The 15,321-nt window shown below is 43.4% G+C and overlaps 1 protein-coding gene across 2 annotated transcripts in view; it reads left to right on the forward strand.

Moving 5' to 3' along the window:
* Nucleotides 1–15,321, forward strand: part of EYA2 (EYA transcriptional coactivator and phosphatase 2) — a 146,325-nt gene that overhangs the window by 60,966 nt on the left and 70,038 nt on the right. For both annotated transcript variants that reach the window (XM_082226149.1, XM_082226150.1), the window contains exons 3-5: nucleotides 4,047–4,095; nucleotides 4,986–5,128; nucleotides 14,138–14,254. In XM_082226149.1, the coding sequence (XP_082082275.1) occupies nucleotides 4,047–4,095; nucleotides 4,986–5,128; nucleotides 14,138–14,254 (309 nt within the window). The remainder of the gene's footprint in view (nucleotides 1–4,046; nucleotides 4,096–4,985; nucleotides 5,129–14,137; nucleotides 14,255–15,321) is intronic.

Genomic DNA, 15,321 nt, shown 5'->3' on the forward strand with positions numbered 1-15,321 from the left:
ACAGCTTTACTCGCGTCCCAGATTATTCTTTTTTCCACCGAGGTATTCAAGTTAATTTCAAAGTAGTCCTTTAAAGCTTTTTGGGCCTTCTTTACAATCTCTTGATCTCTTAACAGGTTGTCATTCATTTTCCATCTGAAGGAATCGGCAGTAGTAAGTCTCATTTCCATTTTCAAAGCGTTATGGTCGGAGCATGTCTTTGGGCAGATTTCTATTTTTATAGTCTTAGGTGCCAGCCCTCTAGTTGTCCAAATTTGGTCGATTCTTGTCCATGACAGATGGGCCTCAGAAAAGAAAGTTCCTTCTTTACCAAGGGGGTTTCTCGTCCTCCATAAATCAATTAAATCCATATTGTCAGTTAATTCAAAAAAGGTTTTTGGTAGTCTTCCATCTTTGGTCAAATTCTGGTTCTGTGACTTATCCATAAAAGTAGAGACAACCCCATTCATATCTCCCATCATAATGATGTTAGAATAGTCCAGATAGTCCAGTAATGTCTCATGCAGCTTCTTGTAAAATTCTGATTTCCCCTCATTTGGTGCATAGATTCCTAATATCAAAATTTTCTCTCCTTGGGTCGATATTTCAATAGCCAGGATTCTTCCTTGTTCATCTTTAAACAAGAATTTTGGTGAAAGGTTCTCCTTGGCGTAGATCACCACGCCTCTCTTTTTAACTCTGTCTGATGAAATAAATTCTTGGCCTAATCTTTTATTTATTAACACCTTCTTGTGTAACCTGGTCACATGAGTTTCTTGCAAACAAATTATGTCCAAATTCTCTTTCTTTAAAATATGGAAGATCCTTTTGCGTTTTTCTGGGGAATTCGCGCCATTAATGTTCCAACTATACAGCTGCAGAGACATCCTGTATCGATCTGTTGTTACTCTTTATTGGGTGTCTTCTTTTTTGTCCGAGTCCGAAGGTGGTGGCTCTTTCCCAGACTCTGGTGGTGGCCAAATAGCTGCTGCTCCTTTCTGCAAGTCTTCTCCGTTGTCGTGTAGGAACTTCTGGCTGTCCTCTTTCGTTTTGATTTTTATCTTCTTTCCCTTGTATTTGAATGAAAGGCCTTGTGGAAACTCCCACCTGTATGGTATTCCGTTACCTCTCAAAAGTCCAGCTAGGTCAGTATAGTTAGATCTGAGATCCAGTAGTTGCTTAGGGATGTCCTTGTAGATTTGTGCTCTTCTGTCCTGTATCACAAGTGCTTTGTTAAAATGTAGGTCAAGTAGCTTGTCTCTCTCCTGTTTAGTCCTTAGGATGATCAAACAGTCTCTAGGCCTGTCTTTTCCAACGGCTCTTCCCAATCTAAATGCAGTTGTTATTTTAAAATCTGTGTCTTCATTAATACCCCAGAATTTAGAGAATTCTGCTGTTAGAAAACCTATCAAGTCCTCTTTCTCAATCTCTGGGATAGAGCGTAATCTCAGATTATTTTCCTTGTTTCGCAGTTCCACCAAAGACAGGTAGGCCTGCTGGTCGGTAATATGTTTGTGGAGCGGTCTTACCTCTCCTTTCAGTTCCTCCACTCCTTTTGCTGCGGCCTCTGCTTTTTGGTTCGCAGCCTCCGCCAATTTTCGATTTTCAGATGTTACGTCGTTTAGGTTTCCAATGTCTTGTGAATGCTTAGCCACCTGTTCTGAAAGTTTGGTAATTGAGGATGTGGCTAAATCAATTTTTGCAGTTTGGTCATCCACTTTTTTGTTCAAAATTGCAAATTGTTGTAACATTTCCTCTAACAAAGTGTTAGACCCTCCAGATGCCATATCCTCACCTGTTAATTGTTCAGCTTCTTCAGCTAGAGTTGTTGGCGAGGGTGCAGTCTGCAAGACGGCAGGGACTGAAGATCTGCGTCCCTGAGAAAATAGGGTTGTTTGTGTCAGTTTGCCTTTCCCTGCCTTCGACGCAGCTCTTGTTTTTACTCTGTCGCTCATTCCCCACCTGTCTTTGGATTCAAGGTCAGGCTGTCAAAATTTTCATGGGAAAGGCAGGCCTTGGAGTAAACAACCAAACCACAGAGAGACAAAGCAAAGTTGGTTCTCAGGAAATTGTAAGTCCCAAACTCCACTAGAGGGAGTAATGTTACAGTTCAGGGAGGAAGAAGCAAAATTTCAGTCGCCATTAAAGTTCCTGCAATTAAGTAAATTAACAATAGTCTTTGGAGAAGACCTTTTCCCTCAAGCAGAGCTCTCACAATGTTACCACAAGTCTCTTAAAAGGTGCAAAGTACAGTTGTTAAATTGTATCCAACAGTGATGCCTCTAAGTATCCATTTCAGATTTGTAAGTGTATCTGCAAAACAGCCTTTTGTCCCGCTGCAAGTCCGGGGCTTGGGTTTTTAAAGTCTTTAAAATTTTTTAGTAAGTTTAGCAGAGGAGAAAGTCCCCATAAAGAAAGATAGAACCAGTCCCAAAGAAATAAAAATAACTTGCCTTTCAGTTTCCAGCTTCTCTAAGCGTATGATTTCTCTCGTTTTAAAGCCCTTCTGTGCTGCTTCCAGCCTGTCAAATCCTTTGCCTTTGATCACTAAGCACCATCGGGAGACGGACTTCCTTTTTCTCGTCTCCCGCTTTCAGCCAAATTCATAAATTTTGTAATCCAATCTCAGGTGAATCTTACTCACGAATAGTTGGTTTGTAATCCAATGTAAAAGGAAGAAAGGTCGGCGCTCATCCGTAACAGCCGCGCGGCTTCACTCCCGCAGAAAGAGCGATGAATCCACAGCACCGCTTCCCCTCCGCGCTTCCGGAGCCCCTTACGGGGTCCCTTCTTCGTTTTGGGGGTCGCTCTAGGTGCCCGCCGGATCCCACGGCCACGAGCTCACTCTGCTCGTGGTTTTTCTTAGTGGGTCGTCGCTTTGCCGCAGCGAACGACCCTTTTCTGCGGAGCCCCTCTTCGCAGCGCGAAGAGGACCGCCATTACTTGTTTCGCGCCGCCTCCGGAAGTCTGCAGTATTGTATTTTTATATTGTCAACCGCCCTGAGCTCTACGGGCATAGGGCACATTATAATTGTTATTTTTATTGTTTCATTGTTAAAACCGTGTTTATGGAAGACAATCTTACTTGGCTACGGGTGATCGCCAAAGAAGAGAAGAAGACACATTTTTAATAATAATAATAATAGGTTGCTATGGATCCAGTATTAGGTGGTGCTGTTGCTCATGGTGAAAGTATCTAGATATTAAAGGAATATATTATAAATAAATAAATAAATAAATAAATTTCCTTAATCTTCTAGCCCTTACATTGCATAGTAAAGATGCAAATCAATGTGGCAATGGATGCTAAAGGCTAGAAACCAAAAATCAATCTGAACATATGCATCCTAATAAATATATTTGGCTTTTGAACTACAAATACTAATAGTCATGAGCACGGTTGCTGGAGAGGGGTGGTATGGCCATACCAGTCCCCAATGAGTTGTAAAATAGGTTAACTAGGGGTTCTGAGGTTTCCCTTGCGAGATTCTTTGTGGTCCTTGGATGAAGGTCATCGGACACCAGTGACCCAGTGAAGTTCTGCTTCCCTTGAAAATGCTTCTTTGTTATCCTGGCACTTTCTCCTTTCTGGTTTTGCTAAATGGCTTGCCAAATGTTGCTTTTCTATCAGTGTGTCACCTTCTTGAGAGGAGCATGGACCCAGGATATGCTTCACCTTCCTCCTAGCTTTTGGTACTTCCTTTATTTCAGGACCAATCATCCAGAATTTGAAGTCTTTCATGCGTTGCATTGCTTTTGTGGCATAGGCTGCTGAAGTCACTCCACATGAAAATAACTCAGGTCAATGTAGCTTTCTTCCCTTCCCTTCTAACCACAATTTAGAGTCCCCACTCCCTGAGCCCACACAGTGCATGAAGCACAGTGATATATATCCACAGATATTTGCTCTTCATGGATTTGATGTAGACTGTAGTCAATGAAAATTTATGCCACTTGTTTATAATGTGCTGCAAGACTCTCTTTTGTTTTAGTTGCTGCAGACTAAGGTGGCTGTTCCACTGGAAAGTATAGTTGATGTTATTTATTGTGTTAATTTTCTTTTGTAGGCAACTCCAAAGCTGCGCCTCAGCGTTCTCTGCACCTCTACACTACAAAGTAAGAGTGCCTGACTGAATCTGTGATTGCTGTCAAAATATGTGTATTGTTTCTAGGGTTCTCACCAAGAACAAGAACTCTTAGGCTGTAATCTTAAGCTTACCTTGAAGTAAGTCCAACTGAACTCAGCTGGACTTGCTTCTGAGTAGACATGCCTAGGTTTGTGCTGCTAGTTGATTACAGCACAACCCTAACCATGTTTACTCAAAAGTAAGCTCTATTTAATTCAGTGGGGCTTGCTCCCAGGTAAGTGAGGTTAGGCTTGCAGCCTTAAGCTCGTGTACAAATCTGCATAGTAACTCTGAAGAATAATACTTCTGTATTTCAATATTGCCGGCACATTATAGCCAAAGCCAGATTAGAAGCAAAATTTCCCTTTCTTCTCGTTCACATAGAAGAGAATTCCACTAAATTGATGCTCCTGTGTGCAGTCATGTGCAGTCATGATGTTTTCATGAAAGCCTAGGGGTGTGCTTGGAAGCCCAATTCATGGTTTGGAACCCAAACCATGGTTAGCAGTCACAAACCATGGTTTTGCTTGATGTCTGAGCTGAGCTGTTTTTAGTGTTACAATAGCAATCATGTCAAATTTTGCAAAAAGCAAGGATGAACGTGTCCTGCAAAAAAGCAGGGTTGCATTATATCATAACTATTTAGCTCAGTACAGTCTTATACTGACTAGAAACAGTTCCCCTGTGGTTTCAGGCAAGGGGGACATACCCCATAGGCTTGTTGCAGTTCCTTTGATTGTTCAGAAAGGAGTGATTTGAAATAATCATCTAAAAGCATGCTTTAGCAGAATACTATATATAAATTTTCAAGTCAACTAGAAGTTAACTGTCAAAGTCATCCATGGTTTGTCCTAATTTCTCCCTCTTTCTTTTGAATAGGCATTATCCCCATATAGTAACAGTCCCAACTTTTCCAACGATGGCCACATATGGACAGACTCAGTATAGTGCAGGAATCCAGCAAACCTCTGGTTATACTGCATATCCGCCGCCTGGCCAACCTTATGGAATACCTTCCTACAGTGAGTAGTGTGCTAGCTGTTTCATTTTTATTTTCTGTAATAAGAAACTACAGTACATGTTGTGTAGAGCTGGGTTGGAAACCTAATGGGAGTTGTGGTTGCCTAGATGTTAGTCGGCACCACTGTGTGTTCCTCACCTCTGGTTTATAGGCCTTTACTTCATTTTACAAATGTCCAGACAACAACTGTAATTTTTCAAGAGTATCAGCAGCTGTTAGGGTGGCTGTTTCATTGGTTGAAGTTCATAAGCCTTTCTCTGTCACTCAGTAGAGCAGAGAAACACAACCATGCACTCAGCCACTGTGCATTCAGCTGTACAGTGGTACCTCGGGTTAAGTACTTAATTCATTTCAGAGGTTCATTCTTAACCTGAAACTGTTCTTAACCTGAAGCACCACTTTAGCTAATGGGGCCTCCTGCTGTTGCCTCGCCACCGGAGCATGATTTCTGTTCTCATTCTGAAGCAAAGTTCTTAACCTGAGGTAATATTTCTGGGTTAACGGAGTCTGTAACCTGAAGCGTATGTAACCCAAGGTACCACTGTACTGTACCTTGTGTGTGCATGCATGAACACTAGTCGCATTGCCAGAGGGTGCTGTGAGCGACGTTTGAAGCATGGCCATTGTTTAGATCCCTTTCCCCTTTCACTGAATGCATGGGTCAGATCATCTGAAAAGAGACACAGACAGTGGCGTAGCGTGGGGGGTGCAGGGGGGGCCGGCCGCACCGGGCGCAACATCTGGGGGTTAGGGTTAGGGGGCGCAAATCCATGGGTTAGGGGGTGCAAATTGCTTGCCTTGCCCCGGGTGCTGACAACCCACGCTACGCCACTGGACACAGAACAAACAGTGGGTCATAGTATCATGGTATAAGGACTAGGAGTAGAAAAATCAAAGTGCAGAGTGCCATCAGTTACTGCTATTAAGCTGAAGAGGGAAGCAGACAGCATCTTCTGACTTTGTCAACACTTATGCTCTGAAGCTGTGGAGAGGGTGGTCAACCAGGAGGTTCCAGCTTATTTAAGGAAGACGTTCTTGCATGTTAAGAGGGTAGGGTTAGACAAATTGGTCCCCATTCCCTGTTAGTAATGGTATGGGATACTGGTGGCATGGAATATTTGTAATCTGAGTTACTGGGGGACGTATTCCGAGCACAATTCAAAGTGTTGGTGCTGACCTTTAAGGCCCTAAATGGCCTCGGTCCAGTATACCTGAAGGAGCGTCTCCACCCACATCGTTCTACCCGGACACTGAGGTCCAGCTCCAAGGGCCTTGTGGCGGTTCCCTCACTGTGAGAAGCCAAGTTACAGGTAACCAGGCAGAGGGCCTTCTCGGTAGTGGCGCCCGCCCTGTGGAACACCCTCCCACCAGATGTCAAAGAGAAGAACAACTACCAGACTTTGAGAAGACATCTGAAGGCAGCCCAGTTTAGGGAAGTTTTTAATGTTTAACAGACCACTTTATTTTAATATTTTGTTGGAAGCCACCCAGAGTGGCGGGGGAAACCCAGCCAGATGGGCGGGGTATAAATAAATAAATTATTATTATTATTATTATTATTATTATTGTTGTTGTTGTTATTATTATTATTATTATTAGTTCAGTAGTTGGCAAGCCAAGAGATCTGTACCTGGTATGGGACACTTGCATATTCCTGCATTGCAGAGCGTTAGGCTGAATGATCCTGCAAGGTCCCTTCCAACTCTACAATTATATGATTCTATATAGAGATTCTATATAAAGCACAGCAAACTCTAGTCTAGTTGATGGCACTACTTATATTTTTCATACGCATGTGGTGTGCATTTTCAGACATACACTGTAGCAAAATTAATAGAGAGCAGATGTTTGTTTTGAGACCCTGCCTTGCTGTTTTCAGCAGCTGAGAGCCTGTGCGCTCACAGCATAGAACAGCCATGCTTCATCCTGTACAAACAGAGATCGTGTTAGATGTATTTGGAAGGCTGAGATCTCCTTTTGTTTTCTCAGTGGAACTTCCCGTTCGTGGAGTAATGTGCATGATTTTTTTCAGCGTGTAAAGGGCATAGTGTGGGGGGTTAAAACAAAATCACATAAACAGCCAAAAAGCTGGAATGTGCAATGCACTGCATGATAAAATAACTTTGGGTGTAGTAAAATTAGTACTTGCAGTAGCAGTTCAGAAGAGTGGAAATGGAAGACAAAACACTGAACCAGCATCTGAAACACTTCTTGTAGACTTTTGCCGTTTGTTGTCATAGCAGGAAGTAGCATTTGCATGATCTGATCCAAGCACACAAACTTTGAATAGATCAGAACTTGGCTGGTACTGAATAACTGGAGATTACCATGCAGGAGAACTGGTGCGATACCTGAGCAACCAGCGGAGTCAGGGTGAGGATTCTGGGTCATAATGCATTATGCAGCCTAACAGTGGGAAAGAACCAAAGGGGGTGAGATGAGTATTATTATTACTATTTAGTAAATTTATGCAGGCAACTCCCAATTTACGCAGGGGTTACGTTTCAAGGCACCACACGTATTAGTGAAACACCATTGGGGAAAAGCTTCAAGCACACCATTCTGTCCCTGCCCTGATCATTTCTGTGACGTTTTGGGGTCACTCCCTGGTTTGGTGCAATGCGCTCATTCGCAGTCATGCACATATCGGACATGCCTAAAATAGTCGCTGACTGTATAACAAGCTTCATCTACGGGTGGCTTTTACAACATAAAAACACATGATGCATGACATAATGATAAAAACAATACAGTGGTACCTTGGGTTAAGTACTTAATTCGTTCTGGAGGTCCATTCTTAACCTGAAACTGTTCTTAACCTGAAGCACCACTTTAGCTAATGGGGCCTCCCGCTGCCGCCACGCTGCCGAAGCACAATTTCTGTTCTCATCCTGAAGCAAAGTTCTTAACCTGAGGTACTATTTCTGGGTTAGCGGAGTCTGTAACATGAAGCATCTGTAACCTGAAGCGTATGTAACCCGAGGTACCACCTTAAATGAGTACATGGGAGGACTAGCACACACACATGCGATAATAACAGGCAGGGTTGCTGCGTGCTCACTGGGTGCTGGGGGTTAATGCTGGACAACATGCTTCGCTTAACCCATGAAAGGCACCTGAGCTTTACTTACTTAGAAGCTCAAAGGACTTGGACCCCACTTGGACCATCTCCAAACTGCGGTGCCTCTGATACACACAATCTTCTACTTGTCTCTTTTGTCTGTGAGAGGAAGAGAAGCAAAAGCTTCTGCTTTCACTTTTTTGTAGTTTTTTTTTAAGCAAATACATCATCCTTTGTTTTCCTCTGTGTACAGTCTCACTGTTTCCAACTTAGATGTTTTTATTAGATAATATTTTGGTATTTTGAAATAGCCGAATCACGATTTTGATATTTTGGTTAACTTTAAACTAAAGAGAGTTGGAATAAAACAGTGTTCCTAGGGGGAAATCGTACTTCAGTCAAAAGTGAACACAAAGGCTTTTGACTTCTTGAATGGAGGAAGGAAGAGAAGGGGAGGTGGAGTACGTAACCCTGAGGCTTACTGCTGCTCATTTGTGATCGGTCGAAACCATGGTTTAGAAGAACGTTTGAACGAAGTGGGCTTTTATTTACGGCTTCACCAGAAAGATACTTATTTTTTGCATATTGGGAACTGCCGCCAGGATCAGGCCTAAAAAAACATGCGAACCCGACAAATTCCATTTACTATGTACATGGAATCACAGAATTGCAGAGTTGGAAGAGACCCAGAAGAATCGTCTATTCCAACTCTCCTGCAATGCAGGAATATGCAGGAATTGAACCTGCAACCTTGGCGTTATCAGCACCACGCTCTAACCAACTAAACTATCCAGGCTCCATTGGACTACATTAAGTCATAAGAACATAAGAAGGGTCTGCTGAATGAGGCCAATGGCCCATCTATCGTTCACAGTGGCTAACCAGATGTCAGTGGGAAGCCTGCAAACAGGACTTGAGCACAAGCGCATTTCCCTCTCCTTTGGTTTCCAGCAACTGGTACCAAGTATTACGCATAGGTCCCAGATATCTGAATTCAGATTTAACTTCTGAGGCAAATTCCCTGCGTGGCTTTCGCAGGACAGGTTCTGTATGGCATCCTGGGAAGCAGTAACTCATTCAGAAATTCAAAATGTATTATATATTCTAGGCCCCTGAACCTCTCTCTGTTGCTTTTGAAAGCGTAAGAGTGCTTTCACGAATGATGTAAGGAATGAATTTCGTTCCTGATGCATCCTGAATGGGATGCGGAATGCAGGAGTCATTCCATGTCTCTTCTGATAAGGGTGATCTGTACGTTCTATTTATTAACAACAACAACAAAAATTAAAGTCTAGCTCTTTGGGGTATTGTTTGTAAGAAGGCCATCGCAATCCACATCAGATAACAGAAACTTAATCTTTGAGGCTTGTTTTTGCAAGTCTTTCTCGGAGTCTTAATTCCTTTATCATCCATTGCATCTCACGACTTAAAGAATGTTTGGGGAAAGTGTCAATTTTATATCACCATCCCTTACTTAAAAAAAATAAAAATGCCTGATTTGCTGGATGAACAAGTATATTGAATGGATTTCCATAAAACTAGGACGTGAACATCTGCAGGCATAGAGACCTGCCTTTATAACACTAAACTCTAACAAGGCAAGCAGAGAAATCTTTAGGTTTGGTTTCCTAGATCTCGTTTATGTGTTGTATCAGCTGGTTAGAAGCCAAGACAAATGCTGAACAGTTGCCATTGTTAACAGCAGGTGAAAACCAGGCCATTGGCTACTGGCTGCTGTCTTCAGGGCATACATGAGTCAGCCCCACATGCTGTTTATAAATCCTGCAGATTACCTATTTTGCATCTTCTGAACAATGGTCTCCCCTCTTCCCCCCCTCCCCCTCCTCCCCAGGCTGGCTAGTTCTGCATGTGATACTCTAGATTTTGAAAAATCCCACCTGGCAGTCAACCAAGAACAATGAAGTACTATTGTTTTTCTGGCTCGAAAATAAAACTATCCCAAGTTCGTAGACAAAACGGAGAAGTACGTGGAAATTAATTTGGTGCCAAGTTATTTCTCTGTCTGACAACAGACTTCCCGAAAAAGCATGTCACTGAAGATTAACCGTGGCCAGGGCTGCAGCGGGTTGAGTGTTTGCATGCGTGTTGCTGATTGTAATCAGAATACAAATGTCACGAGAAGCCATTTCTCTGCGTGTGTACCCATGAAAGCTAAAGTCGGACAGCAGCAATGGAGCCTGAGATAATAGCATATAATCACTCCTAGCTGCCCAAACAAATTGGCTTGCTTTTGGCCTAGGGTGTTACTGTTAAGACAATGCACCTCTGGGAATTCTGTTGAAGTTCTTTTTCTAATTTCCAAATAATAATAATAATAATAATAATAATAATAATAATAATAATAATTTATTATTTATACCCCGCCAATCTGGCTGAGTTTCCCCAGCCTCTCTGGGCGGCTTCCAATCAAGTGATAAAAACAATACAGCATTAAATATTAAAAACTTCACTAAACAGAGCTGCCTTCAGATGTCTTTTAAAAAGAAGAGAGCTGCTTATTTCCTTCACATCTGAAGGGAGGGTGTTCCACAGGGTGGGCACCACTACCGAGAAGGCCCTCTGTCTGGTTCCCTGTAACCTCACTTCTCACAATGAGGGAACCGCCAGAAGGCCCTCGGTGCTGGATCTCAGTATCCGGGCAGAACGATGGAGGTGGAGACGCTCCTTCAGGTATACTGGACCGAGGCCATTTAGGGCTTTAAAGGTCAGCACCAACACTTTGAATTGTGCTCGGAAACATACTGGGAGCCAATGCAGATCTCTCAGGACCGGTGTTAGGTGGTCCAGGCGGCCACTCCCAGTCACCAGTCTAACTGCCACATTCTGGATTAGTTGTAGTTTCCCGGTCACCTTCAAAGGTAGGCCCACGTAGAGCGCATTGCAGTAGTCCAAGCGGGAGATAACTAGAGCATGCACCACTCTGGCGAGACAGTCCGCAGGCAGATAGGGTCTCAGCCTGCGTACCAGATGGAGCTGGTAGACAGCCGCCCTGGACACAGAATTAACCTGCACCTCCATGGACAGCTGTGAGTCCAAAATGACTCCCAGGCTGCACACCTGGTCCTTCAGGGGCACAATTACCCCATTCAGGACCAGGGAGTCCCCCACACCTGCCTGCCCCCTGTCCCCCAAAAACAGTACTTCAGTCTTGTCAGGATTCAACCTCAATCTAAATGGTTGCAAATAAGCTAAGGGGGCAATTTTACTACTAGCTCTGAGCTCATACGTGGCTCCCAGTGAGATGTGCCCCACTCTCACCGATTCCAAAACAAAATGCAGTTTGTACGAGAGAGGTGCAGGCTGACCCCCTCCATCCCCAGATAATGAGTGTGAACTTCTCTGCATCATGTAAATATCCAGCTGCATGGAGTTTGTATGAGCTCACTTTCCTTCCTAGAGAATGTAGAGGATCTGAACTGCACCCTGGGTGCAGACCACCAGCCATTTTACTGGTGGGTAGGATTGGAGGTGGAGAAGACTGTGTTATGAGCCCCTGCATTCTGATGTTGCTCAGCGGCGCCAGTTATAGTGTCTGCAATCAGAGCATTCTTTAGGAAAGATTTCTGCCTTGTCAGGATTCAGCTTAAACTTACTGGCCCACATCCAGCCCACCATGACCATGGCATCCAGGCACTGACTCAGCACATGCGCAGCCACACCAACATATTGATGACGGTGCACTCCCTATCCCCTGGTGACTGCTTCAAATGGCTTCCTAAATACTGTATTTTCTGGCGCATAAGACTACTTTTTAACCCAGGAAAATCTTCTCAAAAGTCGGGGGTCATCTTATACGCCGGCTACAGCAGCAGCTCCTGCAGCAACTCCCCACCAAAGGATAAAACGACAGCAAATTAAATCAGAGGACACCAAGCTCTCTAGATGAAGCAGAAATACGCTTGAAAATTGGCCCCAGAAGCCCTGGGAAGTGGAGCGGATTTCCGAGCTGGACTGGAGACTGGTTTTTAAAATTTTTATTTGGTGTGCGTTGGAAGAGGGGTAGTCTTATATGGCGAGTATATCCCAAACTCTATATTTTAACTGGAAAAGTTGGGGGGTCGTCTTATATGCCCAGTCGTCTTATACGCCGGAAAATACGGTATATTGAACAGGATTGGGGATAGAATTAAATTCTGCAGCTCAATGAAGCTTAACAGCCAGGGTGCTGAGGTCTAGTCACCCAGGGATACCCTCTGAAACATGTACTCCAGGGAGCAGCAGAACCTCTGTAAGACAGTACCCGCCACTCCTAACCCATTGGAGATGCCATGGCTGATGGTGTTGGAAAGCCTCCGAGAAATTAAGCGAGATCACTAACCCCATCCCTTTCCTGAACAAAGTCATTCATCAGGACATCCAGGGACTCGAACTGCCAAAAACCTCACAGCCCATCAAGAGACATACACACATTTCTCCCAACACCAACACATACACCCTCCTCAGCTCTTGGACAGTCATAGAAATCCAGATTGGAATTTGCTTATTTATTTTAAAAAGTTTATACACCACTTGATAGTAAAAAAAAACAACAAATCTCAAAGCAGTTTACAAAAGACAAAACAGTAAAACCAAGAACAATTCACAAACCTAACATACAAAAGTCAACTAACTAAAACAGATCAAAACTACCTAAACTTTATATACATCCAGGTAGGCTTGTCTAAACAGGAATGTTTTAGCAGACACCGAAAAAGGGTACTGTGAAGATGCCTGCTTGATTTCAATAGGCAAGGGGTTCAAAAGTGTAATCAAAGCAATCAAATTATTACAAATGTGGAACAGGTATTATGTGGCACCTGGCAGTAGTGCCAATTCCGCCGATTGAAGCAGGTGAGTGGACACATGTGGGGTAATCTCATGTGCTACCTGTAGTAGTGCCAATTCTGCTGATCGAAGCAGTCAAGTGGGCCTATGGGGGCTTAATCCACCTGTGGAATGCCTCAGCGATCTCCCTCATCTGTCATCCAAATGGAAGACTGGAAGGTTCTCGTCCTCAAAAAGCCTACTGTGTTGTGTGGCCTACAAAAAGTGGCAGAGGATTGATCAGGAAAGAGACACAGTGAAATTCCAGCTCAGGAAAAGTAGGTGGAGAAACAGAGCCCCTGGCTCTTTGTTCCTCTTAAAAGCCATCCGGTTGATCACTTTATATCCTGACAGGATTTGAGGGGCTCCCAGGTTTCAGCAGCAGTTTTTAAAAAAGGCAAGAGAGAGTGAAAACCAAGTTCAAAAGATGTTCACTTCTTCCAGTGCTTTTTTTCTGGGGGGGACGTAGCGGTACGCGTACCCCTAAGTATTTTGTGAATCTTAAGTTTGGTCTCATTGAGGGGCAGCATTTCAATATGAGTAGGAAAATGAGAGTACCCCTAAACGTTTTTTTAAGGGGGGGAAAGCACTAACTTCTTCAGCTGTAGCTGGGGAAAGTAAACTGTGATGCCATAACTCTGTCAGCAAACTGAGAACAGTTTCAGTCTTCACTAGACAAATGTTAAAGTACATTTTCTTGAGAACTGTAATAGTCTATGGCATGACCGTCCTTGTTCAACTAGGTATTGTGTATGTCATAGAATGCAGTTATGGGACTGATGCAGAAGTCTATTAAGAACACTCCACTCCCTGGTCAGCCATGAAGCTGAGCTTAGACGAGTCACCGTCTCCCTACCTAACCAACCTTGCAGGCTTGTTGAGAGGATTATTTGGGTTAGGGGGAAAGCACATAGGGTGCTCTGAGAGCCCTTTGGAGAAAAGGTGGGATACAAATGTAAAAAAATAAACAATATCTTTCCCTTTACATTAGACAAAAAGTAAGTATAAGAAACGTAAACAGCCCAGTCAAAGAAAAGAAATCCTTAATGCACTGAATGCTTGCGTATGTTTTGACTGTAGCTTCATAGTCGTAACTTTGGTTTTTTTTCCCTCTGCCCTCCTAAGGCATCAAGACAGAAGACAGCCTGAGCCATTCGCCGGGGCAGAGTGGGTTCCTTAGCTATGGCTCTAGCTTCAGCACCGCAACGTCAGGACAAGCCCCCTACACCTACCAGATGCATGGTCAGTATGGCTTTACGTAGCTGTGCAGTTTGTTGCAGCATCAAACAGTTCCAATTTTTGTTGTGTACTGATGGAAAATGCTAACATGCCTGGTTTATTTTGCAAGCTATGGCCTGTGTGTTTGGGACAAGACCATTTCCTCCCCCACCCACCCAATTGTGTCTTGATGCTGTATTTTACTGATGTTGTAATCTGCCCTAATAGTTGCAGAATTAGGTGAGTTCACAGCAGAACAGGCTATTAATTGAAATGAGTAGACTTGTGTACCTAACTCAGCACAGGATGAGATGCTAGAATCAGTGTAATAAGTAAGAACTAGATGATATACCTGTAAAATTTCCTTCTTACTTTTCTAGCAAAGACTACTTTTAATATTGTTTATCCTCATCCTTCAGATGTTACCTTGGCAGATATGTATTCCTGAAACCATGTGTGCCGTCTCCCCCATCCTTCCCACTAGACTTACCTTTGGTTTCTAAACCCAGCAGGCGAGCACATAAATCAAAGCCGCATACTGTGGCGAGAGTGGCAGGGTCCTTTGTTGAGCAGAGGAAAGGTTATTTGCCTCCTGCCACCCATCCCTAATGAGTTGTGTTTCCTTCCTACCTTCTAGTGCTACTCCAAGCCTTGAAATAGACACAAGCAACTCTCAGTTTCTGGATTTCCTACATCATTTTGAGAAATTGCACACTGGTGTGCTTATTTTCAAAATGCTTTCATATCTAATCTCTTACGTCAACTTTCTCTGCCAATTTGGGGTGGAAGATGTCCGTTCTGTTTACTCGAGGGACTTTTTCTTTTTCGTACGCAATGCTGATGTTTGAAAAATGCTATGTGGCTATTCCTCCCTGCCTCTGTGCAATTTATATTTAAGATGTATGCATTCAAAGAGCTCCATGCAGGCAAGTAACCTTCAATGTCAGTTTTGTCTCTCCCTTGGGATTATAGGCACTCGTTGAATGTTATTTCATTGGTGCTTGTAATTTTAAAAAAATAAATAAATGAGGCAGCTCCTTTTAAGCTTGGAACACTGTCCAGAGACTCCCAGCTTCTTTTCCGATCAAAAA

The sequence above is a fragment of the Podarcis vaucheri genome, assembly GCF_965113315.1.
Source record: "Podarcis vaucheri genome assembly, chromosome: 6".
Classification (NCBI taxonomy): domain Eukaryota; kingdom Metazoa; phylum Chordata; class Lepidosauria; order Squamata; family Lacertidae; genus Podarcis; species Podarcis vaucheri.